The 27,830-nt window shown below is 45.0% G+C and overlaps 1 protein-coding gene across 2 annotated transcripts in view; it reads right to left on the reverse strand.

The window, feature by feature from the left end:
* CACNA1H (calcium voltage-gated channel subunit alpha1 H) overlaps positions 1-27,830 on the reverse strand; it is a 220,781-nt gene that overhangs the window by 20,163 nt on the left and 172,788 nt on the right. For both annotated transcript variants that reach the window (XM_082772862.1, XM_082772861.1), the window contains 15 exons: positions 23,916-24,006; positions 21,559-21,767; positions 19,909-20,343; positions 19,103-19,203; positions 18,579-18,702; positions 18,371-18,439; positions 18,076-18,260; positions 15,593-15,719; positions 14,879-15,004; positions 14,058-14,147; positions 13,041-13,233; positions 5,008-5,159; positions 3,738-3,847; positions 2,478-2,611; positions 1,829-1,899 (listed from right to left, as the gene is read on the reverse strand). In XM_082772862.1, the coding sequence (XP_082628988.1) occupies positions 1,829-1,899; positions 2,478-2,611; positions 3,738-3,847; positions 5,008-5,159; positions 13,041-13,233; positions 14,058-14,147; positions 14,879-15,004; positions 15,593-15,719; positions 18,076-18,260; positions 18,371-18,439; positions 18,579-18,702; positions 19,103-19,203; positions 19,909-20,343; positions 21,559-21,767; positions 23,916-24,006 (2,217 nt within the window). The remainder of the gene's footprint in view (positions 1-1,828; positions 1,900-2,477; positions 2,612-3,737; positions 3,848-5,007; positions 5,160-13,040; positions 13,234-14,057; positions 14,148-14,878; positions 15,005-15,592; positions 15,720-18,075; positions 18,261-18,370; positions 18,440-18,578; positions 18,703-19,102; positions 19,204-19,908; positions 20,344-21,558; positions 21,768-23,915; positions 24,007-27,830) is intronic.

Consider the following 27,830-nt stretch of genomic DNA (forward strand, 5'->3'; position numbering starts at 1 on the left):
GCATTTTTATCAGCACAAGATCTGTTTGGAATATCCCTCAGGATTTCCCTTTAAAAGAGACTTTAGTTTGAATGTTAACTGAAAAAACACCCCAAGGAAACAAAAAGCCTGGCCTGCAGCCACCCTATTGTTTTTGGATGAAAAAAACAAGGCAAAAGAGAAAATATGCTCTATAATCACAATGCTTTCGAAAGAAAAATAATAGACACAAATCAAATGCTTTTTTGAAATGCCAAAACAGGGGTCAAGTTGGTAAATTCCATACTTTAGTCTCAGCCAAGATCCTTCACTGAAAAGGAGATATGAATACCAAAGGGCAAATGTCTCAGATTAGAAACATCTTTATGGCAGTGATGAAAAGTAGATAGGCCTTTCCAAGAAAAAGAAATTCCCCTTGTTTCCCAGTTCATTTTCAATAGATCATGGGCTTCTTGTACTCAGCAACTAGCTCACAGAGGTATATTTGGGTAATTACATACACTAGTTCTACTAATTCTCATGTGGCCTCTCATATTCTGGAAGAGATGTCTACACGGTGTGTGCTTTTGGCCAAGCCTTTGAGATGTGATCCCTCTGCAGACAGCTGAAGCTCATCAAGATGTGACCACCCACCATGGTGTGCTGCCATCTCCTCTGTGCTGATGGGGCTGTGCTGGGGAGAGGGGAGGCCTGACTCTCCCAGTCCATCCCAGGGCACACCACGCTGGCTTTTACACCAAACAGAGCAGGTCCACTCATACATTTCCTTCCAGAACTTCCAGCTGTGAGATGTTCTGGATGGGTTGAAAACTTAGAACTTGTCTGCCCATGCTTCTTGAAGTGTTGCATCTGAACTGCCAGCTCACAGAAGAACACCGCAGAGTTCCCCTGCCTGACCCTCAGTGGTCTGGCACCTCATGTTGCCAGCCTCTTCTGGGCAAAGCAGAGAAGTATTTCCTTTCTAATCTCAGAGCATCTTGTACAGGGGTGAGTGAGTCCACAAGAATCTACAGTCCCCAACTCCAGTGCTGTCTGGTTCTATGTGAAATAGGAAAGTGTAGGCAGCTGAGCTGACTCTGAAGACTGAAAGATTAAGAATCAGATCGCAAAACCACAAACTAGCAGAACAAAACTTAAATAGCACAAGATTTTAAAAACAAAGGGGCCCTAAACTTGGAATTCTTCTATGTGCTTTAGATTCTTTTGGGGTAAGGGTACAAGTCAGCAAAATTTCTATCCTTCTCTTTTCAAATAAATTGACCCACATAAAAGTGGTCCCAGGAACTGAACACTTGAAGTATCCTATTAATTATCATTAAGATTGGCAGAATCTTTCTTCCTCTTGCACCACATGAGAATACAGTGATTTGAGACCCCACTTCAAGCTTTTAACACTCAGAAACGTCTCTCCTATTTGGCTTTTAAAGTCTGCAGCTCCCCTGTCAATGCATGTCAATAACTGTGGCTGCTCGTCTCTCACAAAGAGAACTGCTGAGCTGGAAGCTATCTACTTCCCGTGCTTTCACTAACAGTTTTCTCATTCTGTTCTGGTGTTTCCCAAACTCTCCAGTGAATTCTGCATTTTAAAAGAGCTCTATCTACAGCAATATACTCTCTGTTAACTCTTTTTCCATCATCCTGGTTCTCCCATCTAACACAGGCTATGTGGGCAGGATGTACCGTGCAAAACTTCTCTACCAAAGCACTGGTGGCAGTGGAGAAAGCTGATATCCTCCCCAGGTGGCTTCCAGTGCCCACCAAACACCATGGCACAGAGCTATCCCCAGGCCCAAAAGGTGCAGTCCACCAAGAGGAACAAGCTGGGCATGGATAAAGTCTGGAGGCTTACCTGGGGAAGCGCTTGTACCACTGTGTCCAGGAGAGCTCGCATTCCGGTGGCCATTTTAAGCAGTTTCAGCACTACAACGAAAACCAAATCCCGGTCAGCAGGGCTGGGAAATATCTCAAGCAAAACCCATAAAGGAAAAATACAGCTTCACATCTTGTAAGAGAGGGCTCACATCTCTCTTGCATTCGTTCACACAGATGGCAAGCTCACTGCACCCTGGTAGGGCCCACAGAACATCCAAACATCCTGACTACATCCCACACCAACTAATGTTAATGACGTAAGTAAAAGAGATTAAAAGCCACAGAACTCCAGCATGCCCTAGCAAGAAACTAGGCGACTGATGGGGAGACACTTCCTCAGGGAAAAGCATCGTTTTTAACTCTGATCCTCCCTTCTCCACCAATTCTGATCTCGTCTAGTGTCAGTACAAAAGGGCTGTGATCCTGGGTATGAATCAGAGACCAATTTGAGACACTTCAAACACCCACAGTACCCCACCTAGCTGGTTTCTGGTTTGACATTCTGCAGGCTTATCTGCTAACTGTTCTCAAATCAAACTGAAACAGCAGGACTAGAAGAACAAATGGCCAAACCGTTTCCTGACGTGTCTGGAGGGATGGCTGAAGACCTATGGAGCAGGCCGTACCTCTTGCTATTCTCAGCACCCGCATGATGCGTATTATTGTGGGATTGATAGGCAGTGCAGCATTCATCTCAATTTCCTCCAGTGTGATTCCCACAATTGATAAGAGAACTATGGCCAAATCCAGCTGATTCCACCTAACAAAGAGAGGAAGGACAATAAAAAAAGAATTGTATATTGACAGACATCCAAGAGCAGAGAATTAACTGTTAAAAATGATCACAAGCAAATTCCAAATTCCCCTCTTCTGTCAGATCTTGTGTGTGGGATAAAATCAACTCACTGAAGCTGGCACAGCCAGTCCTTAGCTACAAGCTGCTGCTGGCTCGGATTGTACTCTGGGATGTTCCACTTCCCAGTCCCTATTGTTCCCCCATATCCAGTTGGAGCCACTTTCAGGGACAAGATACTAGCAGAGGAACCTTTGATGCGATGCAATACAGCTGCTTGCATGTTATGTCACCTGCCCCTTCGATCATTCCACTGGAATAACTTCACTGATTTATAGCCTAACAATCGTAGAGGTCCTTCTACAGCAACACTGAAAGACAGTGCGATGTAGAGAAACCGAGTGACTTTCCTACACAATTTCCCCATTAAACAATCCTGCTCATAGCAGCTTCCAACTGTTCAGTCAGGGTAAATGAGGCAAACATGCTGGTTTTCTGGAAAAGCATCTGATCTCACCCTGCTCCCCAGCAAGTTGCCAGACCGCAATGTGCTCTCACATGCAACCGCTTCTGGCTAACTGCGTGGCAGAATACGATCTGTAGGTCTCTGAAGCTGGGATCTGAAGGCAGTGGGGCTTAACACAACTACCTGTACCTTTGCCAAGGGCCTTTACAAATGCAGCAGTCTGTCAATGGACTGGTTTGGTCCACTGGCAAAACAGATTTGCTTTTGGGACTAAGTTTGTGAGGTTAGGTTGCCAAAACTAATCTTCTGAGGACTACATTGATATCCAACAGGAGAGCTCTAGGCTGAGCTAGTCAGATCTGGCAGAGAGACAGATACTGCCAGAAGGAAAGTATCTAGAATTTTTAAACATTTCCTGAATTCCCTCTGCAAAGCAGTACCAGCAGTTCTTAGGATTTTTAGTTCCTACACAATAAAGTTTGCACCTATGGAGAGACAGCCTTTTGCTCTCTCCTGCACACAGTATGTGGTACTACTGTAGTGATGCTACATTTACTCAGCATCTGGCTTTGAAACTGGGTCAATACAGCTCTATCCCAAATGCACAGGAGTTTAAAATACTCTTACCTGTCCTTAAAGAACCTTCGAAAACCAAATGCCACCAACTTCAGAACTGCCTCAAACACAAAAACTATGGTGAACACGTAGTTGCAGTACTTCAGGGCTTCATCCAGGGACTGAAAAGAGAGGCACCAGTTAGACCAACCACACTGTCCTTTCCAAGAATCAGTGTAGAGGGACTGGCAGAAATAAGGGTGACATAAGCACAGAGATGTAAGAAGTAAAGTCATAATAGATTGCAGAGCTTTGTAACAAAATTGCACTAAATCACACAGCAAAACTCAAATAAAAGATTAGAAACTGATGTAAACAAAAACTTCATAAGCACTAATAGTTGTTGTGCTAAAAACAATGAGAGCCATCTATTCTCCAACTTCACCACATAAATTGTTCAGGGTCTGGGGCAGAAAGAAGGCTTTACCCTTTCCCCATCTAATCAAGTTTACTTTTTCTGAACTGTGTAGCCTTGGGTAGAATAAAAGACTTGATGGATGATTTCTTCATTCCAACATGGCAATCCTGAGGACAATGGCTTTGATTAAAACACTCAGAAAAATAAATAATGTTGGGAATGGATTAAGTCTTGCCTTCTTGAAAAATGTTACATCTCTAGAGCTAGGCAAAGTATATCCATATTTGGTGCAATGTTCACTCTCTCTATAGAGCTGCTCTCGGAAGTCAGGAATCCACAGTGTTTATACTTTAAGATGATGAGTGTTTATAATGGATTTTGTTGGAACTGGAGGCCAACAATAGCAAAAGAATCTTGCTTGGACCTTAAAATAGATAGTTGCAGAGTAAAACAGCTCGTTGGTTGAGTAGGGATTTGGAGACAGAGAGGGAAGGGAAGGGAAATTTAGTTAAATGTTGGATAGGTGTATTACAATAAAAAATGACAACAATAAACTTCAAAATAGACACTGGAAGAAAAAGCTTTTCTGCTTTGTTGACAGAAGAAGCCTCAGGCCATAGGAAAGCTCTCCTTTTCACATTTGTGGGTCAGTCCTAGTAAAATTTTAGTTCATACTCCATTAGCCTTATTCATTTGTTGTTGTAGTTCTGTTTTGTTTTCATACAAGAGCAAGGGAATCAAGCTTTTGGCTGTGGCAAGTGACTGAATGGCAGAGCTGGCCTGTTGGAAGATGGATGTGTGACACTGAACCTGGAGCCTGCTGAGGGTCTCAAACAACAGGCAACGGTGCCAGGGAAGTGGGGTTGGCTGCAGACCCCCACGCTGCTGTGTTTCACAGCCCACATTTTGCTGGACGGCTCTTACCTTTGGCTGGTTGTAGTGCTCCATTGACATGGTGATGACGTTGACGCCGATAATGAACGTGATGAAGAGGTCGAGGTAGTGGCTGGTGCAGAGGCTGTGGATGTACTTCCGTGCTGGAGAATAGTCTGCATAGTAAGGCCTGCGCTGGGCTTCTGCAGGAAAAGACAAAAAGGCAACGCAATGAGCGCAGGCCCTGCTGCTCGGTTGGCAGCCGTCACAACCACACCGTGGCCTTGCCACGTCTTATACACACACGGATGCAGGGCAAAGTCCCTGGGAGAACTGCTTCAAGCAGGCCATGTGCAATGGCCAAGTGCTTCTACCCAGCAGCAAAGTCTTCAAGAACCATGGGGGGGTTATCAGGCTGAGCCAAACCTCTTGTGCCTGCAGAAGGGACCTCCACACCTTTGACAACCAGGTCCTCTTCTCTCTCAAGTGTTCTCTGTTCTTACCACTGTCTCAGGCTAGAGGACAGCCTTTTCACATAATGGGCCTCTGCCACAAACCAGGAAGGGTGAGAAGTGGGATGGAAATGAGAGACCCAAAGCTCCAAACCCAGCAAAGCTTCAACTCCAGTTTTGAGAAAAGGCCCAGAGTAGGTCTTGTCAGGCTGGACTCTGCCACATCTCTTCTAACCCAGCTGATGTCAGGTATGTTACATATAAGTAGAACATAACCTGAGCTCAGCATCTGCAAGAGAAGGCTTTTGGTGTGTTACAGAGGTCTAGAGAAAACACAGCGATGCCTGTGGCAAAGTAGGGCACATGCGTGAGGGTTACGAGCACACGGGGTAGCATCAACGGCGATGGAGCGGGGTGCTCAGCACTTGGCTCTACAAAGACTATCAGCACAAGCTCCTCTGCAAATATAAGGGCATGATTGCATCTAAAAAATATGTGGGCTATGACCACATGAATTTTGTATCTCTGCCTCTGGGCATGACTCCTCTTTTCTTCTCTTTGAAATAGGGAAATTTCTGCACATGACCAATTTTCCTGGGCTGTTCCAAGGCGAGTGTTTGGACACTGCCCTGTGATTCAATTGTATTTATTGCATGTGTCTCTCTTAAATTAGACTGACCACAAGATAGCCAAGGGCACTCTGATGGAGTCTAATTCTTTTCAAACTTAAGAAATATAAATATTCAAAGAGGGTACTTAAGGCCAAACTGAGCATTACTGTAGATTTTGCAAGTGCAAGAGACAGGTCACACTAAGCCAGGGTAGGATTGTTCTGTATAAAGAGTGTTTTTTTTTTTTTTTTTTTTTTTTGAGCAAATTCAGCTTTAAATGCATTAGGAGTTGGGAAAAAGTAGTTGTTTCACCTTAAAAATAAGGAGGAAAATAAGTTCAGAAGTACTCAGTGCCCTCCTGAAATACATCTTCCACTCCTCTCATCTTGTTAATATCTTTCAGATGGAGTGACTCTTTTAATGTTTTTTTCTTTTTTTTTTTTTTTTTTTTTTCTTTTCGGTAGTGCAACTAAATGCCAGATTAGAGTCCAAGACACTAAGACACTAAAATAAATTGGATAAAAGGAAACTGAATCTGCTGCTCTCTTTCAATGGCTATTTTTTTTTTCCTGGTAGTTAAAAGTGGAGTGAAGGCATTTTGAAAACATTTCCTTCTGATTGGGGTCACCTGGCCTTATTTTTTTTCTGCTAGTGGGTGTGGAAAAACAAGATGAAAGGAAACGCAATTGTCTTTGAATTCATTTCCATGTTGCTTATGTGCCTAAGTCCTACCAGTCATCTTGGACTGATAATGCTGTCTTTGCTACTGAGCTCGGCTCATCTTCTGGTATGTCTAAAAAAAACAATAATAAAAATGTTGCAGTAAATATTACTAAAGTCTGTACAATGTGCTTTCATGTGTATTCAGGATTATGACATGCTCTTCTCTTTTTGCTGGAAATGTCTTCTTGGGAATGCAAAAGAAAGCTTCTGGGAAGGTCTGAGAATACCCTAAATGGCCAAACTTTAATATAAAGGCCTATTTATTACGGACTAATGATCGATTAACAGATCTCAGAACATTAGCAGTGACGGGCAGTGTGTGAAACCTGGCTGCACAGTCAGTGACTGCAGCTACTCTCTAACCTGTACAAAGGCAGCCAGTGATTAACTATTGAGTAGCAGATAGATGTTTATTGCCTTTTGTAGGCTATATAAAATTCTAAAGAAAAATCCCAAGAAGACATCTTCCACGTAAAGCTGCTGAGCAGAAATCCTTCTGCACTGCCTGTCAGCAGCACAGCTCCCTTTTTACTTGGACTGGACATTCAAACAGTAAAGAGGAGCCACCCAGCCATATCAGAGTGCGTGCTTTATTGCATTAAAGTGTCTCGGAGGTCCGTATCTCTACTCTGTCAGGGCTTAGTGCTGGCTATGTCTGGTCATTGGGTCACTCAGAAAGCTTGTGACAGGTTTAGCTTGAGCCAGGATGAGGGAGCTCTAGGAAATTTCTTTCTTGGTTAGTACGCCCTACACCCCTGAAGCCAGATTAACAGATGAAGAACAGGTCTCCTTGGGGGACACATACAAGGACAGTCTGGGATAAAGTTGACAACGCTTGGAAACACATGCAACAACATGCGGAGTGCAGCAACCCATGCAATGTCCATTAGAGGAGATGCTGCTCATGCGAGGCTAACGGTAATGAGCAGGGGTGTGCAGGAAGGACGGGTGAGCTTCTGCTCTGGGTGATGCTGGTGTTAGGCTGGGGCCATCCCATGAAGGCACAGGGTTTGCAGCAGGGTGAAAGCAGTGAGAGACCAGCCACACAGCTTCACTGCAGCTCTGACCTCCTCTGAGAAGGAAGGGGGGCTGCATTTCAGAGCTCCAAGGTTCCCCAGCTCGGCTGGGTCACTTCATTCCTGGTCCCCTTAGGATCAGGAGCTTCACTTCAGTTGACAGCACAGCAAGTAGCTCTGGCCTTCTCTCAGTTCAGACACAAATTTGCACCACTTATGAGATTATACCATCTTATTCTCACCAGTTTGGGTGTAAGTGTTCACTGCACACACCTACTGCTATAGCCTGCTCAGCCAGAGACCTGGGCTTGGCAGGAGAACTGTATGAGGAGAACACCGGACCGTGGGGACAGCAAACGAGGGAGATAGAATGCATCCTTAATTACAGTAGGCAGAATGCAACCTGTGCCTGGTTGCTCCAGGGAAATGGTTCCTGGGATGAGACTCCAGTCAGCCAACTGGCAGACATATATCAAACACAGACGAGCATCCTCTCAGCTGCAGCTGACAGTTTGAGTTGGTGGAAACACGGGAGGCAAAGGAGACACCATCAAACACAGACAAAAGGAAAACCACAGTCCTGTCTCGCCCCCACTTCTGGATGCTGGCTAATGCTTGGATCTCACCTCTCTGAAGAATATTTAGACTTCTTTGCTTGTGATTTTGCTGACATGAAAATGAATGAAGCACTGTCTCCTAGCTAAAAAGCATTTAGGTTGGCATTACAATTGCTAGCTAAAGCTCCTCCATTATTCTCCTCTGCATGAAACATTAGAAAGCCCTAATGGGTTTATAAGCATGCTTGGCACAGAGTAGCTCTGTACCTGCAGCTGCCTGGAAAAATAAGCAAGATGGTTTGATAATTCCCTAGTTGGAAATATTAAACACTAAGATATGCAGCGCCTGAATTTTTAGTTACAGCTCAAATGTTTCTGCTGGCTACAGAGATGGCTGTGGCATTGAGAGGATGGGCTAATTTAAATACCACTGTGTGCTGCCCATGATTGCTCATCCCCAGAGAGAAAGGCTTACAGTCAGTGCTCTGACAGGCAGCTCTGCTGGGTCTTAAAACAAAACCAGCCTCTTCCTTCTACAGTGCCCAGATGCTCAGCTCTGTGTTGGGAAATGCCACGGTTGGAGGAACATGGCTGTGGCCACACTCTTATATGGAGTGGAAATCAGGAACTTTCTCAATTCTCAGCTTTTGGGGTCTTCCCATGAACCCATGACCCACTGTCAGTCCTGCAAGACACTCTCTTCTCCCCAGTTGGGGCCCCTCTGGGCTGTGACAGATGTCTGGAGTTTCCAGCACTGTTTTCAGCATGCAGTGTCACCCAGACCCCACTCACAGCCCTTGAAGCCCAGGGTACTGCCTGCATCTGACCTGACATCAGCGACTGCTGGCTTCCCAGCAGATACAGGCGGGTTGGGTTTGGCCCCGTGTCCTGAAGGCAGAGAAGATCAAGCTGATCCACGTGGTTTTAATCAAAAACTTTAATCTGGGGAGGCTGCTTTCAGTCTGTGTCTTCTGAGACCTTCATTAAAAGGTTAGGAGCTGCAGGATGATTAAATTACAGTTCACTTATTTATGCGGTAGATTTAACTGATGGCGGTAGTGACTGTGTCAGAAAAATATTCTACTTTATCTTCAATTTTTACCTTCACAAGAAAAACTATGCCATGCAGTTCTGCCTTTAAAAACACATCAAATACATTTGTACAGCATATCCTACACCCTGCCCTCCTTTTTCATGTGATCACAGTTAACCTGACAAACCCACTGCCTCACTGCAGTGCTGGAGTGCTATTTTATGTTCCTTGCACACCAATGGTGCCTGCAGTGCGTGGACTGCAAAAGCAAATTGTGCTAACAAAGATCACTTGATGCTCTCCTTGCCACATCACTGCAAGAGGAGGGTGGGACAGGGACTGAGACACCCACGTCACCAAGGAGCACTAAAAGGGCACTGCCAGGACACAGGTAACAAGCAGTGGGGCAAGCCAAGGGCACCAAAAACTGAGAGTGTGACTTTTTGACTGGCCAAACCCATGCAGTGCGGGGCTGTTTGGCCATGCCTTGCTGCTGCCTGCTCTTATCACTGGCCTTGGCTGCTCTCAGCTGGGTTTATCACGGCCAGGCCATGAAAGCTGGGCCACGCAGCCCAAACCAGACACAGATATAAGGGACTTTTGATTTTTGAGCTCCACAGGCCTGCTGCCTCTGGCTGAGGATAGACTGAGCACTGTCTGCTCTCTGACCCTGGACCAGACCTTCACAGCCTATGATTCCTACCTTGGATGGGGCTCTCAGGGCACTGACAAGCTGAGGTTTAAATCATTTCCAGGCCTGAGCTGCAATCTACTTTGCCTAAATGATGCATTTCTCTGTGTGGAGGTACCTATAGATGCCCAAAGACCTAAAATACAGAAATGGACGGGGTTGCTACACACACAGGACATCATTACAGATAGGTGAGAGGACAAAACGACAAGGTGCCAGGCAGACAGAGAAGTCCAGATGGGTGGATGCTGCTCAGATGGTAAATTTGCTAGCTATGCTGGATTTTACTCCTGTTAACACCCTTATTTCTTCCTTTCCCTATGGTTTCTTCAGGCTAAATGCTAGAAATGATAGCTGAAGGAAAAGCACGGCTTTCTACTAGGCTTCCAACTGCAGTTTCCTTGCTCCTCCGAAAACCACTTGTCTCCTGTGCATCATCCTGTCCCACAGGATGGTGCACCCATCCCTCTCGCCCACTCCTCCATGTGGGTGATGAACACAGCGCTGGGGCACATGAAAGGCTGCCCAGCATGCCCTGTGTCACCACAGCAGCACGCACACACCAACACTCCAGCAGAGACTCACTACCACACATGGCACCAACCATACCTCCCATCTTTCTGAGTCTGCCGCATTATTTTATTTTATTTTTTTTTTTTTACCAAATCCAATCGTTTTCTACACCACCCAGGAGGTGAAACACCCATTTAAACAAACAAAAACATTAAAATGTAAATAATAATCCTCAAATATGTGTATCTGATATTTGATTTTGCCCTGCTAACAACTCAGGTTTGGATGCCAAGCTATCCATGGTGAACAGAGGCAGGTAGGAGACAGATGCTCTGAGGTAACCTCCTGGAAGCCCTGCACTTGACCAAATGTTTAGACTCTCATTTGCTGAACAGGACTTGATCACCTTCCAGAAAGCTGTCCTCCTCCCTGTGTGCTCTCAGTGAATTCCTACAACCCACATCTGTGTAGTGCCTGGGTCTGCAGCCTGAAACACGTCCTTGACTTGATCCTATCTTTATCTAGCTGGATAAAGAGGGACAATGTAACCACGTCCATCACTTCAAGAGGGACTGGCTCTGTTCGGTGTCTGAGCAGTGAGCCACAGACAGGCTTGTAATAAGATTTACTCACTAATCAGGAACAGCAATGAGCTGTGGTTAAACTACCCCTCTATACCTGTGCTTCAATCTATTTCTTCTAAGGATGCTTCATGTTCTCTGTTTGCATATAAGTTATTTCTTTGCATATAATGTTTGAGTTTATCTGAGCATCTTCTCAGGTCAGCACACTGGGGTAGAAATACTACACAAGCAGGAGAACTCCTGAGAGCCTGAAACTGATTTCTCTTATTGTGCTTGAAATGCTGCCTTCAGGGTTTCCACTTCTAATCCTAGCTGGGACTTCAAACTCAAAAAATGAAACGGGAAAAAGGAAATTAAATTGCATTTCAACTCTTCTAAATCTCTGAAGAGATTCAATGTCTGTTTGCAGCTGGATAGTTTGATCTAGGCTTCATTTTAACCCACCTACTTAACTCACAACTAGCTAAAATGAAGTGGGCTCGGCCTTTAGTCTGGTGTCAGGTCAGTCAGTCATTAAGGCCCTCTGAAGACCAGGGTGCCGACATTGGTGCTGAGGTCTCCCATGACTCTAATAAAAAGGAGCACAAGAGCAGAAGTGGAGCTGCAGGGGACACAGCTGCCTGCCTTCTGATTCGAGTGTGGATGGATGGAGGAAATTGGCTGGGGATGAGGTTTCTACCAACAAAACCTCTGATTGCTATGTCTTTACAGCCAGACAAAAGACTATTCAAGCTAACTGCAGTTTTCCCTGCTCAGAATGGATACCTAAGGCCTGATGTCTGGGAGACAACCAGCCATTTATCACAAGGAGATATTAGGTCCTTACAACAGATTACACAGAGCAGCACAGTGCTAGGCAAAGAGCCACAGGGCTTATGTGGCAAGTGGGGCCAGAAGTACTCAGGCCCCCATCCCTGACTAAGCTCAGCTTTGATCACAGTGGCTAGGCTGTGTTCTCTTACTTACTTCTGCAAAATACTTGCCAGCATCTAACACCAGCCATCCCTGTTTGCTAAAATGGTCTGGGAAGTTACAGTGGCTGTTTTCCTGGCAGTTCCCCTGGGAATACCCATGAGAGGTTATAGGCCTGTTCTTGGTGAAGCCCACCATGGAGCAGTGGAGGTGAGAATCAATACATGAGAAACTCTGCAAAGGTTTGGGTCAGGAAAGGAGCATATGCTCCAGTGTTTCTCTGGTCTGGCTTGAGCATCCTACTGGGTCGGTCCCAGCACACTGAAGGGCTCCCCCCAGCCCGTGATGGGGCAAGCATCTCTTGTAATGGACATCTTCCGAAGAAGGCTTTTCTGGACAGCCCCATCTCAGGGCTCAGTTCCTTTCCCCAGGGCTGCTGGTATGTTCATGCCCTCATGCATCATGTTTGTGGCATGCGGGGCCATGCGCTAGGACTCTAAAAGGCATCGCAACTACTTGGGCTAAGAAAAGAATAAATCAAACCACCACCATCCTCAGATGCAAGCGGCACATTAAGCCTCAGGGCTACCCTCAGGACTGGCCTTCACGTGCACGGCAAGCATTGCAGCTGTTTACTCACTGCATCCCTGAGCCGCACCATGAGCTCCTGCTTGGTGCTGGGGAACCTTAGGGACACCTTTGCCTTGCAGAGCGCGTTAGTTCCTGCTACAGGACTCTGCTACAGGAGAGGATTTGCTCTCCAGCCAAGTAAACAGGTAATGCTTTACGTCAGGCTTGTAGAGGACAATTCCAGGGTGTTGGCAACCCGAGACTTAAGGTACCGCCAACAAGGTAACGAAGCAAAACAGCCTCTTGAATCCCATGGAAACAAAACCAAAGGAAAATGAAAGTCTTGCTTTGGGAGCAGGCAGGGCTCAGAAAGATTTTGGTTTGTAACACAGTCTACCGACCAGACAGGTATATCTCCTTACTCCTGCGCTTTTTCTCCAAGCGTCTCAGACGCTTCTCCTCCCGACGCCGGGCCTCCTCTGCCTCCTGGTGCTGTCGGCACTTGTGGAAGTTCTCCACCACCACCCCCACAAACATGTTGAGCACGAAGAAGCTGACGATGAGCAGGAAGGAGATGAAGTAGAGAAGCATCCAAGGGTTATGGTTCTGGATGGGCTGGTGAGGTGGAGAAGAAAATAATGAGAGAGAGAAGTGGCACAGATAAGATGTGTATACATCAGGATATTTGGCACTGTGTAACAAGACAGCACTCTACACTCATGTGGAGAGGAGGAGAGGGCTGGGAGGAGTTAGGAGATTTTTCTCAAAACAGTTTCCTCTCATTCATTTTCTCACTAGCTACATTTTACTTTTGTTGTGAAACCTGCTGTAGTCCCCATAATTTGGCTTATGGGATTTAATTATTTCAGCATTTATTTCATAGCTTAAAATAAATCTCAGTGGATCTGTATCATCCCACCTGGGTTTTAGGTAAGGAAAGGCTCCAGCTTATTTTTTTTTTGAGATGAGCATTCATTGTTTCTCACTTGTTATGAGATCTTGAGAAGCAGAAGAAAATTAAGCGCAAAGTGTTACTATAGCTACAATGGGGTAACTACTACTCATTTAAGACTCTTGATTTACCTTTGCATGTCTCACAGCACACAACCTTAATGTCTTTTTCATAACAACCCTGATTGTTTCCCTTCTCATGTGGGTTTGCTCGTATTCATCATGCCTTCCACGGAGTTACAGTGCAATGGCACACATGGGCCAACTCAAGTGCCATTATTTTGAGTAAAGTCCCCATCAGTAGCTGTGTACTACAAGGGGTGCAGCCACTGTAAAAGCTACTCAGTGGAGGATGGAAACACTTGGCAGTCTGGTGGGCAGTCAGGACCTCAAGTAGGCCCCATAACTCTGCTTCTCCCTGGGACTTCAAACACCGATCAAGTATGGGATTACTGACAGCAACACTTCTAGACTCTGCAGTACATTACCTGTTGGTCAATACCCACAGCATCCAGACCATCATACATGATGTTCACCCAACCGTCTTTGGAGGAGAGGACAAACAAAGACATGAGGGCCTGTAAATGAAAAGCAGAGAAGACTGGTCTTGCATTTTCCCAGAGAAGAAACTACTAACAGGCAATGCTCAGCAAAACCGATCCACAGCTCATAACACATCATCTGCCCTGGAGTTGGTGAAGAAACACAACATGTGGTTTGATTTACTTGTTTGCCTGTGGCTTAAAACTAGAGCTGAGCAACCTATGGTCATTAACAGTCATTTTCCCTCGCATATAGGCTCATTTTTGCTCAGCCACATCAGGCTGTCTGGTCACCTAAGCATGATTAAAAATCAATATGCCAGGCTGGACAAATGTCATGAGGTTTAATAAAGTTTAACAGATCCCAGCTCCTACTATGGACTGTCTCACTTTTCAGCCAGTATAAAACACCTCTTTTTTTTTTTTTTTCTTTTTTCTTTTTTTGGCAAACCTAACAGCTAGCAGCCAAGAGATTCAAAGTGACAGTTGAGCTCCATACACAAGGGATCACATGCAAAAGCAGTGTTTTTAAGACAAAATTCTCCTACAAACAAGGAATTGTATAACCCTAGGAAGTCTGTTTGCAAGACACATTGAGAGGTGACCTGATACATTCTTACCCTAAATCAGAGTTGTTTCTGATAGATGAGTACCTATGTTCTTGGATGCTTCCTCTGATGGAGGTTCTACACCCGCTTCAAAGAATATGTTTCAAATGCTCATTCATTAAAAACTGGTAAAGAAAATTCCTGCAACGAGGACTTTACCTGTCCCAAATTGTCAAAATTGTACTTCCGTCGAACCCATTTGTAGCGTGCGTTAGTACAGTCAGTCTTCGTAGTGATGTTTTTCACATCAGGGCCATCACAGTAGTAGAATTTGCCTTTAAAAAGCTGTATTTGAGAAGCAACAACAACAAAAGAAAAAAACAAAAAAGGAGCAGCTATGGAAAGTCTGTTCCTCTGATTTATCTTTCTGTCCCTTGGTAGAGTTTTTTTCCATGTTCAAATTCCTTTTCTTTCCTCCCAGCTTAGATACCTGTCTTAACACACACAGCAGGAAACCACCTCTGGTGAAAATTCAGGTACTGAGACATACGTGCTTATTGCCTCAGATACAACAGAAGAAAGGCGATCCTGCAGGCCTGCTCTGTCTTGATGGGAGGATGAGAATCTCCCCTATAGAGGAAGAGCTAACATAGAAATCCCAGCACACAGAGACATGAGACTCAGAATTTGGCTTTTCCTTCCCCTTCCCAGGGAGGTCTGTTATTCTAAACTTGTGGATCTTCTATTGAGAAGATGTCAACCCCACCCCAGAGCATCTCTTCTAGAGCCTGACTCTTCTTTCCTAACAACTAACTGAAATGTTCCCCTGGGGAGACTTAAGCTCATTATTTCCACCTTAACACCAGGCGGTGAGAAAAACCTCTCTTTTGCAGCAGTTGCTTATATAAGGCAGTGGTGAGGGAAATACTCTACCTGCACCCCTAAAATCCCAAAGATAATGAAGAAAGCACAGCAGATGAGAACGATATTCCCAATAGGCCTCAAGGAAGAGATCAAGGTTTCTACCACCAGCTTCAGACCTGGGGCTCTACTGATGACTCTGAAAAAAGCCAAACAATAAAGCTTTTAATTTTTATTAAAATTTCCTGTTACTATATGGTTGCTTTTTCACCTCTGCTTGAGCTTCAGTGAAGATACCAAAATCCCCCTCTACCTGCAGACAGCATTCAGAAATGATTACTGACTTATTTAGACAATCAGAACATCCACAGTTAGATGGAATTAAACATTTTAAGACATCCTGTTGGTAGGCTGTTGGGCAACTGCTTACTAGCAACAGTGAGGAGGGAATACTCTGTATGGGTAGAGGGTCATGGAGGTTCCCGCTATAGGGCTGTTTGCTCCTCAGCCAAGAGGGCTGGGCCCCTCTGAGGTCTCTGTGATCCAAGCAGAGGGACACACTCCATGCAGGAGCCTGCTTTCTAACACAATGAGTGAACAGCTTTGCAGTGGCACTAGAGAGCATGTTCTCTTGGTGTAGAGGTAGAAACGGAGGCACAACTGATGTCCCTGAGAAGGGCTCCTTGGAAAGGCAGGTGAATCGCAGGAGCCGCGGCCCTCAGGGAAACAAAGCCCTAAAGCACGTGTCTGTCTGCCTTGCCATCAGTGGGATTACACAATCCCACTCAAAAAGTAAGGTGTAAGTGCTCACCTGCCCTGCTGGCCTGCGCCCTGTAACATTTCAAACAAAGTAATTTCAGTTTGTTTCCTAATTAGTTCCTGAACTGACTCTTTGCCAACAGGGACTTGCGACCAACAGCTCCACAGCCAAAGGGTCATCCCATTAAAGAGCAGTGGTGCTTGCTTGCTGTAAGGCGATGAGAGGCCAGGCATGCTCTGAGCACAGCCTGAAGCAGGTTTTGGGTATTATGGAGAGCAAGTGTTTCCCTTTTCTGTTCAAGTGCTTGGAGAACAGCTCTCCCATGGGTGTCTGAAAAATGTGTTTGCACACAGAAGTGTAACTAGCATGAGCAAGCTTTTCTGGGAAGCTGTGTGTTTTGACTGAAAAACATCAATTTTTTTTTTTTTTTTTTTTTTTTTTTTTTAGGAGGGGCCTGTAGAGGGGAGAGAGTACAAATCCTTGCAGATAGTCTGAACTTGCATGGCTAATGAGGCTTTAATGCCTGCCAAACAGAGAAAATAGCAGAGACGTATGCTGCAGGGACAAAAGGTTTCAACAGGGTCTCATTTGGCAGTACGTAACGTGGCAGTCTGAACTGCACCTACGAAGTGTTAGGAATGGTCCCTGGAGGAATCCTAGGAGAGGCTGTGATAAGTGAAGCCAATGTGAGGGGTGATGAATTCCCCTCTATTAATAGGTTCTGCCCTAGTTATTCTGAGACCAATTCCCCTTTTTTCCCTTACGTATGCTTATGAGCTGCCCGTGCCCTGATTTCTGTTCCCAGTTATGTGTGTCAGACAGATGCCCCGAAGCCCTGCCAAGCCATGGCTTGTCCAGGGTGACCCAGAGCAGCTCCATTGAGCCAGCACTGCAAGGGAACCCCCATGCCACCAGCAGAACAGTGTGGGAACAAGAAAGAGGACAAACACTCACAAAGCTACTTGTCAGCAAGGAAATGCAGAGCAGCAGACAAATAGCTCTTGCTCTGGCAGTCATAGGCCTAAATAAGATTGCCTCTTCCTATTACTCTCATAAGCAAGCAGCAAGTAGCTTTTCATCAGAAAGCCTACAGGCCTCTGGAGGTGCCTATCTTATTTCCACTGAAATTTCATGAAAACAGGCTTGTGTTTCTTGCTGAGCGGGATAGAAATAGAACAGGAGCCGTGAGCTGATAAGAATCCCCCAAGCATTAACATTCTTTGTTACTGCATCATTGTAAACAAAATACAAATTCCTTTTCTTTTTCTCAAATAATGAAAGCATCTTCCCATCCTCTTCCTAACTGAGAGCTAAATTGTTTTGCAATGATCTTAGATATGCAGGCACGGGAGAGCGGGTATAGACGCTGGAGCTTATCAAATTATCATCAGCACCTGTTCAATTGCAAATTCTTTCTCAGCCAATACGACCTCCTTGCTCGGGAACGACTATGAGGTTGCACAGCTTAACAAGGAGCCAGACTGATTTGTAAAACGGTGATAAAAATGCAGCGTGGAGGAGGCATTCAGTGCACTAACTGCCTGAGTGTGATAACACCACTCGCTCCAAACTCCATCCGCTCTTCTCCACACCGGAGAAGACAAATTATATTAGAACTAATTTCACTCTTTTCAAACAGTTTCACTAGATAAAAGCTCCCCAAAGATGATTCTACCCATACCGTGTTTCAGCTTTTTGTGTTATTAAGCAAAGTCTTGAGGGATCATATGCATTTTTTCAAATTCCTTGATTTATCAACACAAAATAAAATTAGTCACCCCATCCATGAACATACCGGAGAGGTCTCAAGGTCCGCAGAAGTCTCAAAACACGAAGGACACCCAGGATCTTAGCTCCGCCTGCTGATGCCATGGAGACAATAATGTCAATGATAGATACGAAGACCAGGACTCCATCCAGAACGTTCCAGCTGCTCTGTAGATAGGTGTTCTCCCCAGAGAAAAAGCCAAGAGCTACTACCTACAGCCGGGAGAAGAAGGATATTTAAATCTGCACCCAGACTGTAACTATGTCAGATTTTCAATCTTTGTCAGGCCTCACCGTGTGTCATAGGATGGAGATATAATTACCTTAACCATCATTTCAGCCACGAAGATTGCAGTGAAGATATAATTAGAAACACTCAGGAATATCCTTTCCTTTAAAACATAAGCAACAAAAAGCAGCATGTTATGTAAAGAGGTTAGAAAACAAACATCTTTTATTTTACAGGGTCTTGCACTGACAAGACTAAGATGTGCTTATGAGATCAAGGAAGCAAATGACTCAGGTGCTCACCGTGCTGTGTGGGTCTATGTCTGGTCTCTCCAGCGCTATAGTGATGCAGTTGAGAAATATGAAGACCAGCACCACATGATCAAACATTTTGTGGGCAATGACCTTCTGGCACATCACTCGGAACCTGTAGATATGGTGGAGAGAGATGCTTGGATTGGCAAGAGACTCCCACCTTAATGGCACGTCCTTGAAAGCCACCAGCATCAGCCCAGGTAGTGAACAAGTCTCTCTCTACAAGCACAGGCTTCAAGCATTACTACCAATGGCTAATGTAAAAAAGATGTAATAATGGCTATTATTAATGATGGTTAAACCATCCTACTTCCCAGACAGGCATAGAGTGACCCTTGCAACAATTCTGCCCACAACTTACAGAAATGTTACTTAAAAATCAGGAGTTAAGATTTCTAAAGCTCTCAGTGCTTCTGCATCAGAGGGATCTTTCCCAAGGGAAGGTCAACTAAAAATGTAATATTCCTTTACTGCAAAACACAGTGGGCTGGCCTTTCCCTAGAATTTCTTACCGATTCTGTGGGGAAAACAAGTAGAGGGACCAATCTTCATGAGTCTTGCACCACTCTGGTTTGTAGGGCTCGAGGACTTTACGAATCCGGTAGCAGTAACTCTGGATAGAAAACAAGAAACACCTTTTCTTCCTCTTTTATTTTCCTGCCTCTTCAGCTTCCACAGTTTTTCTGTGAAAGGGGGCAGTACCTGGCATTTCATAGTCACAGCATTTGGGACAGAGACAGAGCAGGCATGGTAAAGGGTTGTCGTATTTTTAGTGAAACAGGGAGAAAAGGAGTGGAAGAAAGGGGCTGTTTTTACAGCGAGATAGATATGAACATGAGAAATCAAGACTTCTAGCAAGGTATCATTTTGAGATCTAAAGTTTTGTCAAAACCAAAAAGGCCTCAAGCAGTCAAAAAGTTAATAGTGTAGATAACACTCTTTCTATACTTTCAAGCTTTCAAGATACCAGTTAGCTCCTGTGAGCAAAGACATTAGCTAGCTTTTGTGACCTACAGCTAATTTTTGTAGGCATCCTGACAAAGAAGACAACCTCAGCCAGTCAAAAAAAAACAACAGGCAAATGACTGCACAGCCCCTTGCAGTTTTACTTTGTTAGAGACCAATGCAATGTAACAGACCACACCATTAGCTTGAAAGCCTTTTGGGAACCAGAGGCCCTTCCCTCAGGTTTAGATTCATTTTGTTTATACCAGCCATTGGGCACAAAGACATCTGAGTCTGAGCTGGATTTTTAATCCGCCTTACTGGAGTGGAAAAGCCACTTAATGCATGAGCACCCAATTTCCCCTCAACTCACATCCTCCATGTCATCCTCATAGTCCATGGCCTCCTCCTTATGGCCATCGATGCGCAGGAAGAACTCGCTGGGGACGTGCACCATCTTGCCGTTGCAGTCCTGGTACTCAGCAGGCAGAACAGCCATGGGGCTGATACTGAGCGAGTGGCGCATGGTGGGCAACTGCAGCAGCTCAGGCAGGTCCAAGGAGCTGCGGTAATCCAGGGACTCTGCCCGGCGATGCAGGGAGGGTCTGCTGACCGTGCTGGACTTGGCGTCGTCCGAGTCATCGTCTGTGCTGCCTTTGCCCTCCCCGGAGAGCAGGGACTCTCTTTCTCCCGACTGGTTCTTCTTCTTGAGGCTCGGGGCTCTGCCCAGGCTGTTCCAGCTTGAGCGTCGGCTGCCCCAGTTGCTGCTGGTGCCCCAGTTGGCACAAGGGGAACTGCGGAGGCTGGACTGAGAGAGGAGAAAGACATTTGAGGGTGTGCTTGCAGGAGGAAGTCACAGAGTATGGCATTTTGCCCAGACTGGAAGACCCTTCTTGTTGCAAGGCATGTCTTCCCCTTCCAATTTTACTGCTCCAATTTTACCATGCCAATGCCTTGAGATGGGAGCCAAGCACCCAGCTGTGCCCACACTGAAGGCACTCTTTGAACTACACCCGTAGCACAGATACCAATCCTCTGTGCTGCCTGATTTCCTGTTGTCCTGTCAACATCAATTTTGCATAAAAACCGAACCCAAAGACACTAAACACCAAAGCAGCATTTTCTTTCCTCGGGTCCAAGTTGTTTCAGGACACAACTTCCCTGGCTTCCAAAAGGGTGCTGGCACCTGAGTCACCCAAGTGTCTGTTGGAAACTGTGCCCAAATTCACATTACTTTCTCTTCAATTTGCTGCACAAGGAGGTGGAATGAATGTCTTTCTCACAGCAAATTTCTGGCAACGATCAGTGTGTCAATGCACTTTGGTTGGCAGGTGGTTGCCACGATAACAGCACTTAAGGTCAGAGCAGAAAAACTAGAAGGAACACTCTTTTTCCCTCCATGGCTTCCTCCTAGCACAGAAACAAGGCAAACTGCCTTCCCACTCCCCAGTGCTGGCCAGCTTTCCTTTGATTGCTTCATCTTCCTTTGGCTGGTGGCACTGACGTGCTCTCAAAGAAAGAATTCAAACCATGAACCGCCCTCTCTAGCAACTCACAATACCATTAAACCCCAAGGCAAATAACAGTCATCTCTATTTTCTTTTCAAAAGCATTACCTTGACTAAGCAGCTTACCAAAGGGGATAGTGGCTCTGTCTCTGTGTGAAGTACCTTCACGGTCCACTGCCTTGATTTGAACATGATATTGCAGTTACAGAGCAGAGGAATAGGATAGATAAGCAGCAGCAAAAATCCACTTTGTCTATTAAGTCTGCTCCCTCTGTTTTCACAGAGCTGCCCTCCCGCTCCCCTGTTGCAGGCAAAATGCAATCAGTTGCCAAAGCAGGCAGTTGCAGCCAGATCTCTGCTCCGTGAGCTATGCCTAGTGGCAATCAGTCTGAGTAGTACCAGAAGCACCAGCAAACATCAAAAATCACTATGTATATATGTATATAAATGTATACACACGTCACTTGTGCTGCTTGCAGGCACTCGAGAGAGAGTTGTTAGCCATGAACACCTACCAAGGACTTCTGATCGTAGCTCATGGGATCTATTGAAGCGTTACTCCCTCTCCTTGAGTCCACGAAAGTGTGCACTGAATCCATGTGTGGGGAACACTTTGGCGTGGGCATTGGTGTGGCAGCAGTGCGCATGATGATAGGAGGTGGCATGCTTCCCCTGCCCTCCAGGTGCCCATTCGGGGTGACGGCAAGTGAGTACATCTTCATCTCTGGACAGAAAACACATGGCGAATGTAAAGCTAGAGCTACAGAAACCACTCTTCAAAACAGACATTACTCCTTGGGACATTACTCCAGACATTACTCCTAGGAACTCTGCCAAATGGGGATTAAATTTTGTGGGCAATACTAAGATTAGCCCATCACTTTGAAAGGCATAAAGCAAATGTCACAAACTTTCAAGAGGCTTTCAGCCCTGCCTTCTTTTGCTCAGTCTTTCTGGGGATTAGGAGATTGGAGTTGCATTTTTTGGGGTCTGGGAAAGAGTTTCCAAGGAAAGGACACTGAGGACTGGCTAAATTCACCTTATGAAGTTAATCTCTTCTCCTTGACATAGCCTATTGGAAGGAGATTTTTATGTAGTTCTGATGTGCTCTGAGTTCTGTCATGTGTCAGGCACTAAGCAAACATCAGTCACTGTCTTTAGTCATCTGTTCAGAGGATGGGAAATGGAAATGGCTTCTAAACTTCTACATGCCTAAAGGAGTAAATCTGTAACAGAAAAATGTGATGACACAGCTCTGTGGCAACTGGAGAAAGCATCTATTTTAGCTGTATGGCAAGTATGGACCACAGCAACTGCATTCTAACTGAAGACAAACCAGATGTAATGCCTGTAGCTCTATGGATTGCAGTACCACCCCAAACCAAAAGCCTAGTTTCATACACATAAGTTAAGCTGAACTATCCTCAGTGTTACCGGGCTTAGTGGATTCTAGTTTAATAACTGCAGAATCACAGTCCTAGGGAGGGGAAAGGATGGGACCATCTGTGATCAGCAGGAAAGATGAAAGTCTGCAGTGAGAAATCCAAGTAAGCACATTACCCCTGCTATTTTTCCTCCACAGGCTGCTTTTGTAATGCAGCGTGCTTCTATTGTATCATCTGTTTAGTTGCTGGCTTGGGCACAGATATCTGAGCTGCACCACAGAAGTCCCTGGGAACATTGCCACTCACTTCGAGGGGTGGAAGATCCAGCTCAAAATTTGCTAATCTGCAGTACACGTTCCTCTTGCCAGTGTATCTGTTTACAGACCAGTGGCAACGTAATAGAATTGTTAATGTCCGTATGCTCTCCAGTCACCGGTTGGCACCTAGGAGGCTTATGGAGACACAAAATTATTCAGAGACATTGACTGACAGCGAGCTCAGCCCTGTTTTCTATTCTTGTACTATCTGAGAAGGTGAAAATATTTCCTTCCCCTAGAACTCTGTTATTAGTTGAAATTGTCCAGCATATAGTTGGTGCAGAGGAAATTTAAGCTGTGGATTTTCTTGCCAACTATTTGCAATGGATATTTATCTTGTCATTTGGTGCTTGGGATTTGTTGCTTGATCTGCAGATCCAGCAGCTCCGTCACCTTCCTGTGATCTAGCTCTGTCTCATCTTCCTCACCAAATCACTTCTGCCCCTTCCTCAGCTGAATTCCATCTGCTCACCACAATCAATATAATTTCCTTAGCTGAAATGAACCCTAGTTGGGAAGCATTTAAAGTAATCCTAACAAAAGCCCAAGATGAGAATAAAAATACAGAGGAACTAAACTGGCTCTTGTTTACCATTGTGCCATTCACTCTGTTTAAATATCCAATCCCTTCCTTTCCCCTACCTAACTGCAAACTCTACAGAGTGTACAGCTTGTCACCTACTATTCCATGCTTATAATGCAGTAGTACAACGTGGACTTATATACTATCAATCATCAGGCTCGCCTGTAACACAAATAAACTGCAACACTTCCATCAATCAAACCTCACCTAAGTGCATTTGTGTGAAACCAAAAGAACAGATGAGAAAATGACTGATTTGAGAAGGAGACTTTCTGAGAAGTCGTGTGAGAATATTGCTGTCAGCAAACCATTCTGTGGTAACGATGATACAGAAGAAACGATGAGACATAACTAAATATTGTACTATAGCTGAAATTAGAAGAACATCTGTTTAAAGGAAATATCAGTGCTCATTTAGCTTCCCAACACATTTTGCGTAGTGACTCTGTTAACATAGCTATCAGATGAATTCTGAAATGAAAGGTATTCTTCTGATTTCTCCCATAAATTTCCAGGAAAGGATGATTGCAGAGGCCAAGTGGTAGCAAAACTCAAATTAATGAGAAAACACAGGACCAAAATCCTACCAGTTGCTCGGAGGTCTTTCAGCTTCTCAAAATCATCATCGAAGTTGGCAGATGTCTTATCCTCATCTGTGTCTGACCTATTGGCATCCCCCTGCAGAGAGGAGAAAGGAAATTAACAGATCTGATTCATTTACACTTCAGCACAAAAGCGTTTTGGATTATTTAGCAGCTCAGATATACCTCTGCTTCTCATGGGTAATTAGAGCATGGCCCAAGACCCAGGAGAGCAGAATGCAAAATTCCCTCTACATTGCCCTGGGGAATGACCCCAGGTAAGTTCTTCTACTTGTTTAGTTTTGTTTTCACACTTAGACGGAAAGGATGATGTTGTGATTGCAACTACTGTTCCTGCAGTGTTGTTGCACTTCCTTCCCTGTGCCCAGCCTCACCAGACAGTGTGTCCCAGGGGAGAACATGAAAGTGCAGATGCAATCAGAAGAGTGACGAAGCAAAATGGCATTGTGGGGTTCCATATCTACTCTCTCCATGATTCCAGATGGAAGCACCTAGGTTTTAATGTCAAAGGATGAGAAACAATTTCTCTTCTTTATCACGTCTTTGTCATCACTGTAAATTTGACTGAGATGTGAAAACCCAGCCCTAATTTGCTTCCTTCTCACTGGCCAGTAATTGAGATTATATTGGGAAATCTCTTGGCAACGTTGAAGCTGGGGTAGAAGGGAATGAGGCCAGTTTGCCTGGAAGCACAGCATCATCTCAGGACAGACAACAGCCAATAGCCCAGCTAGACTGGCTTTCCTCCTGGAAGCTCAATTATGTTTCTCTTTTACAAGTATCTGCTACCAAAAATGACCTAAATAATGTACAAGCCTGGGACAGAGGACCTATTGTCAGGTTCTCCTCTGCTGATGAGTCTGCAGAGAGAAGGGATTCCAGCAAGGCTATTTGCATGACTGGCTTGAGCCATCAAGACTGCAGAAAAGCTGTGCAAACTGGTAGCAAACGGTTGGACTAAAGCAACTGGTCCTAGAAGAAGCAGAGTTCCTTAACTGATGCCTGAACAAATCACCACTGTTTCTAGAGATACAGTGCTCAAGTGTCAGCGAACTTAATTTCATCTGTGATGTATTGCTGCCTGGTGCAGCCAAACAGACAGGATGACTGAAAGGCTTGAGCTCCCTTATCCATCTTCTCTGTTTTGGAGCAGAAGCACTAGCACTGAGTAGCTGAAAGATTTGCATAATTTTGGAAGGTTTGTTTGCTTCTCCGGAGCAGCTCTGGGGTAGATTTCAAAATGACATGGGAACAATGTAAACACAAATATGCAATTATAGTCCCCTTTGAAGTCTGGCTGCTTGTTGTCCTAAGCACAAATGAGGAATAGTCTGTACTAAAAATGGTTCTGTGGCCATTTATGCCTTTTCTTTTAGGGATATGCCTGCCAAACTTGCTCCACAGGCAGCTTGGAACCTGAGATCCAGCTGAGACTGTGTACCATGATTCACAGGATAATTTTTACTGTCCTTGCTGAAATACTGCTGATGGTTCAGAGCTTCAAGCAGCTCTAATATACACCCTCTTAGCTGCACAAGTTTCCCACGAGTTGCTCTCCATCTAAATGGAATGAGCACCTGAGCAAAGGAAGGAGTAGTGCACACCAGTGCCTGCTCTACCCACTAACAGCATCATCTTGCAGGAGGGAGAAGTCAAAGAGGTTGAAACATGAATTTCTGCCATATTCCCAACATACAAACAGAACCAGGGATGACAAAAGAAAACCCAGCTCCATCAAGCTTCAACTTCTTCCTGGGAGTTCTCCAAGAAGATTGTAACAGTCCTTTGTTTACAACCAGAGCTAAGTTAGGCATTTATAAGTGCAAGACTTGAACCAAGACCTCGTAGCTGAAATACAGCCCCGAAAAGGGTTTTCTGTGGCACAGCTGATACCTCACTATGAGACATTTGACAAGCCCATAGGCTTGATGTCAAAATATAAAATAAATGGTAGTGGAGAGCAAAATGTGCTCTGCAAATGTCATGCCTGTGGTTGCTGGCCTTTTCTGAGGCAGCGCCGAGTGAATAATACAAGCTTTTGAAAAGTACTGCTTACACATATTTAAATCATGCTCCATAACAGCTCCAAAAGGAGCCATCAAGCCTAAGCAAGAAAGTGAGAGCTAGCTCTGTAATCACGCACTCAGAGAATATTGCACGAGGCTGCCAGTTTCTGGCTTCACATCAGCATGTGATTCAGCCTCCAAGAGGGCAGGCAAGGAATGGGTCTGTGCTACGGAAATGTACCTGCAGGCTGCCAGGTCGCTGGATGGAGAGAACTTTTTTCTGCCCTAAAGCACTCAGTGACAAACTGCTCCTGCGTGTAACACAGCAGCAGGGCACTCTGCAAGGGTTCTCTGTGCCTAAATGCAGATTGCTTGAGCTCCAAAAGAAGTCTCCATGCACTAAAGAGGCACAGCCAGACATGGGAATGGATGGTAAATAAGAGAACTCAGATCCCAGATGTCTCCCCTCCGCTAAAAGCACCAGTGGTACCGGCAACAAGAGGAGCAGGAGCAGTTTCCAGTCATTCAAGTTGCACTCGATGGTTATCTGTTTGGGTTTCCCTGGCATGTCCTCTTTTTCCACCCAGGTTTGGTGGAATCAAAGGATATCTGACACGTCTGGCCACTGAAAAGCCTCCTCCCTTAACAGCCAACTGCATCATTTGCTTCTGCCTTCAGTGGAGGAAAATCTACTACTGTAGCACAGACTTTGTACAGTCAATGTATTTACAAAAACAATATATTTACAACCAATTCTGCCATGGCCTGTGCTGTTTACCGAGGTCAAGCACAACCACTTGGCACACAGCTAACAAGTCTCTTGGAGGAAAACCTCTTCTGGTTGGGAAGGCAGCCACTACTACAGAGCCTGCAGGAATACTGGTAATTCCTTGAATTGGTCTTACTACGTTAGGGGCTAAAATGTCCACCTCCATCTGCCACGGGCTGCACCAGCACAGGAATATGGCAAAGGGGTGAGGGTACCCAGAGGAGAGCCAGCAGATGCTGAGATTGATGAGACTGAGAAAAGTACCCAAGTTTGGAAATAAACAGCATCAGCTCAAGGCACTGCCACATCGAGTGTAGCTTGGAGAAGGACCTCCCTGCTCTTTGTGGTGGATCTTCAGGGCATTGGCACCACTGGACAAGACATCAGGATGTCCCTAATGCAGGGCAGAGCCATTCATTTTGAAAGTGGAAAGCTGGACTACTCCTATCTTCTCTGTGTGGGCAGGTGGCACTCACTGCCCCCAGGATCCATGAAACAGCCCCAGGCAACGTACATCAGGGTTGTTTTTCTCCAAACTGGGCCTTGGCTCCTGTTGTTTCAATTAATTTTCCTCTACTAGTGCTGTGAGGAAGCTAGGAGGGATGTTTTAATAATGAATCTATGCAGACATCCTTGAAGGACATAATGTGGCTGTGCTGGCTTGAGAGAAGGGAATTGTTGGTCCATGAATATTTCAATTATATTCCATGGTCTGTGATGGTTTGTCCAAGTCTGATACAAACATAGCAAATAAGAGCATGATGCCATTTCTGGGGAAAAAATGAAAAGTGAAAAAAAAACAACAAAAAACAAAACAGTATAAAAATAAAGTGTTTCTTTCTCCTCTTTCCCTTGGGAGCTAAGGCGGTGAAAACTGAAACCATTTTCTCATTTTGTTTCTTAGTCTCTGTGTCTCTGAAGCCAATCCAGCACTAAGCAAATTTTCCCCTTCTTGATGGTTGCAGAAATAAGAAGTAATAATTAAAAAATTCCAAAGCGTGACATAAGCCTTTTTGATACCACTACTCCTAGCTTCAACTAAGTCTGGATGATTTTTGTTAAATCTCAAATTCATTTCCATTTCCATTTGCACTGGGACTTTGAAAAAAGTCCCCCCCTTTTTTT

This window comes from Aythya marila (genome assembly GCF_965140915.1).
Source record: "Aythya marila genome assembly, chromosome: 15".
NCBI classification, from domain to species: Eukaryota; Metazoa; Chordata; class Aves; order Anseriformes; family Anatidae; genus Aythya; species Aythya marila.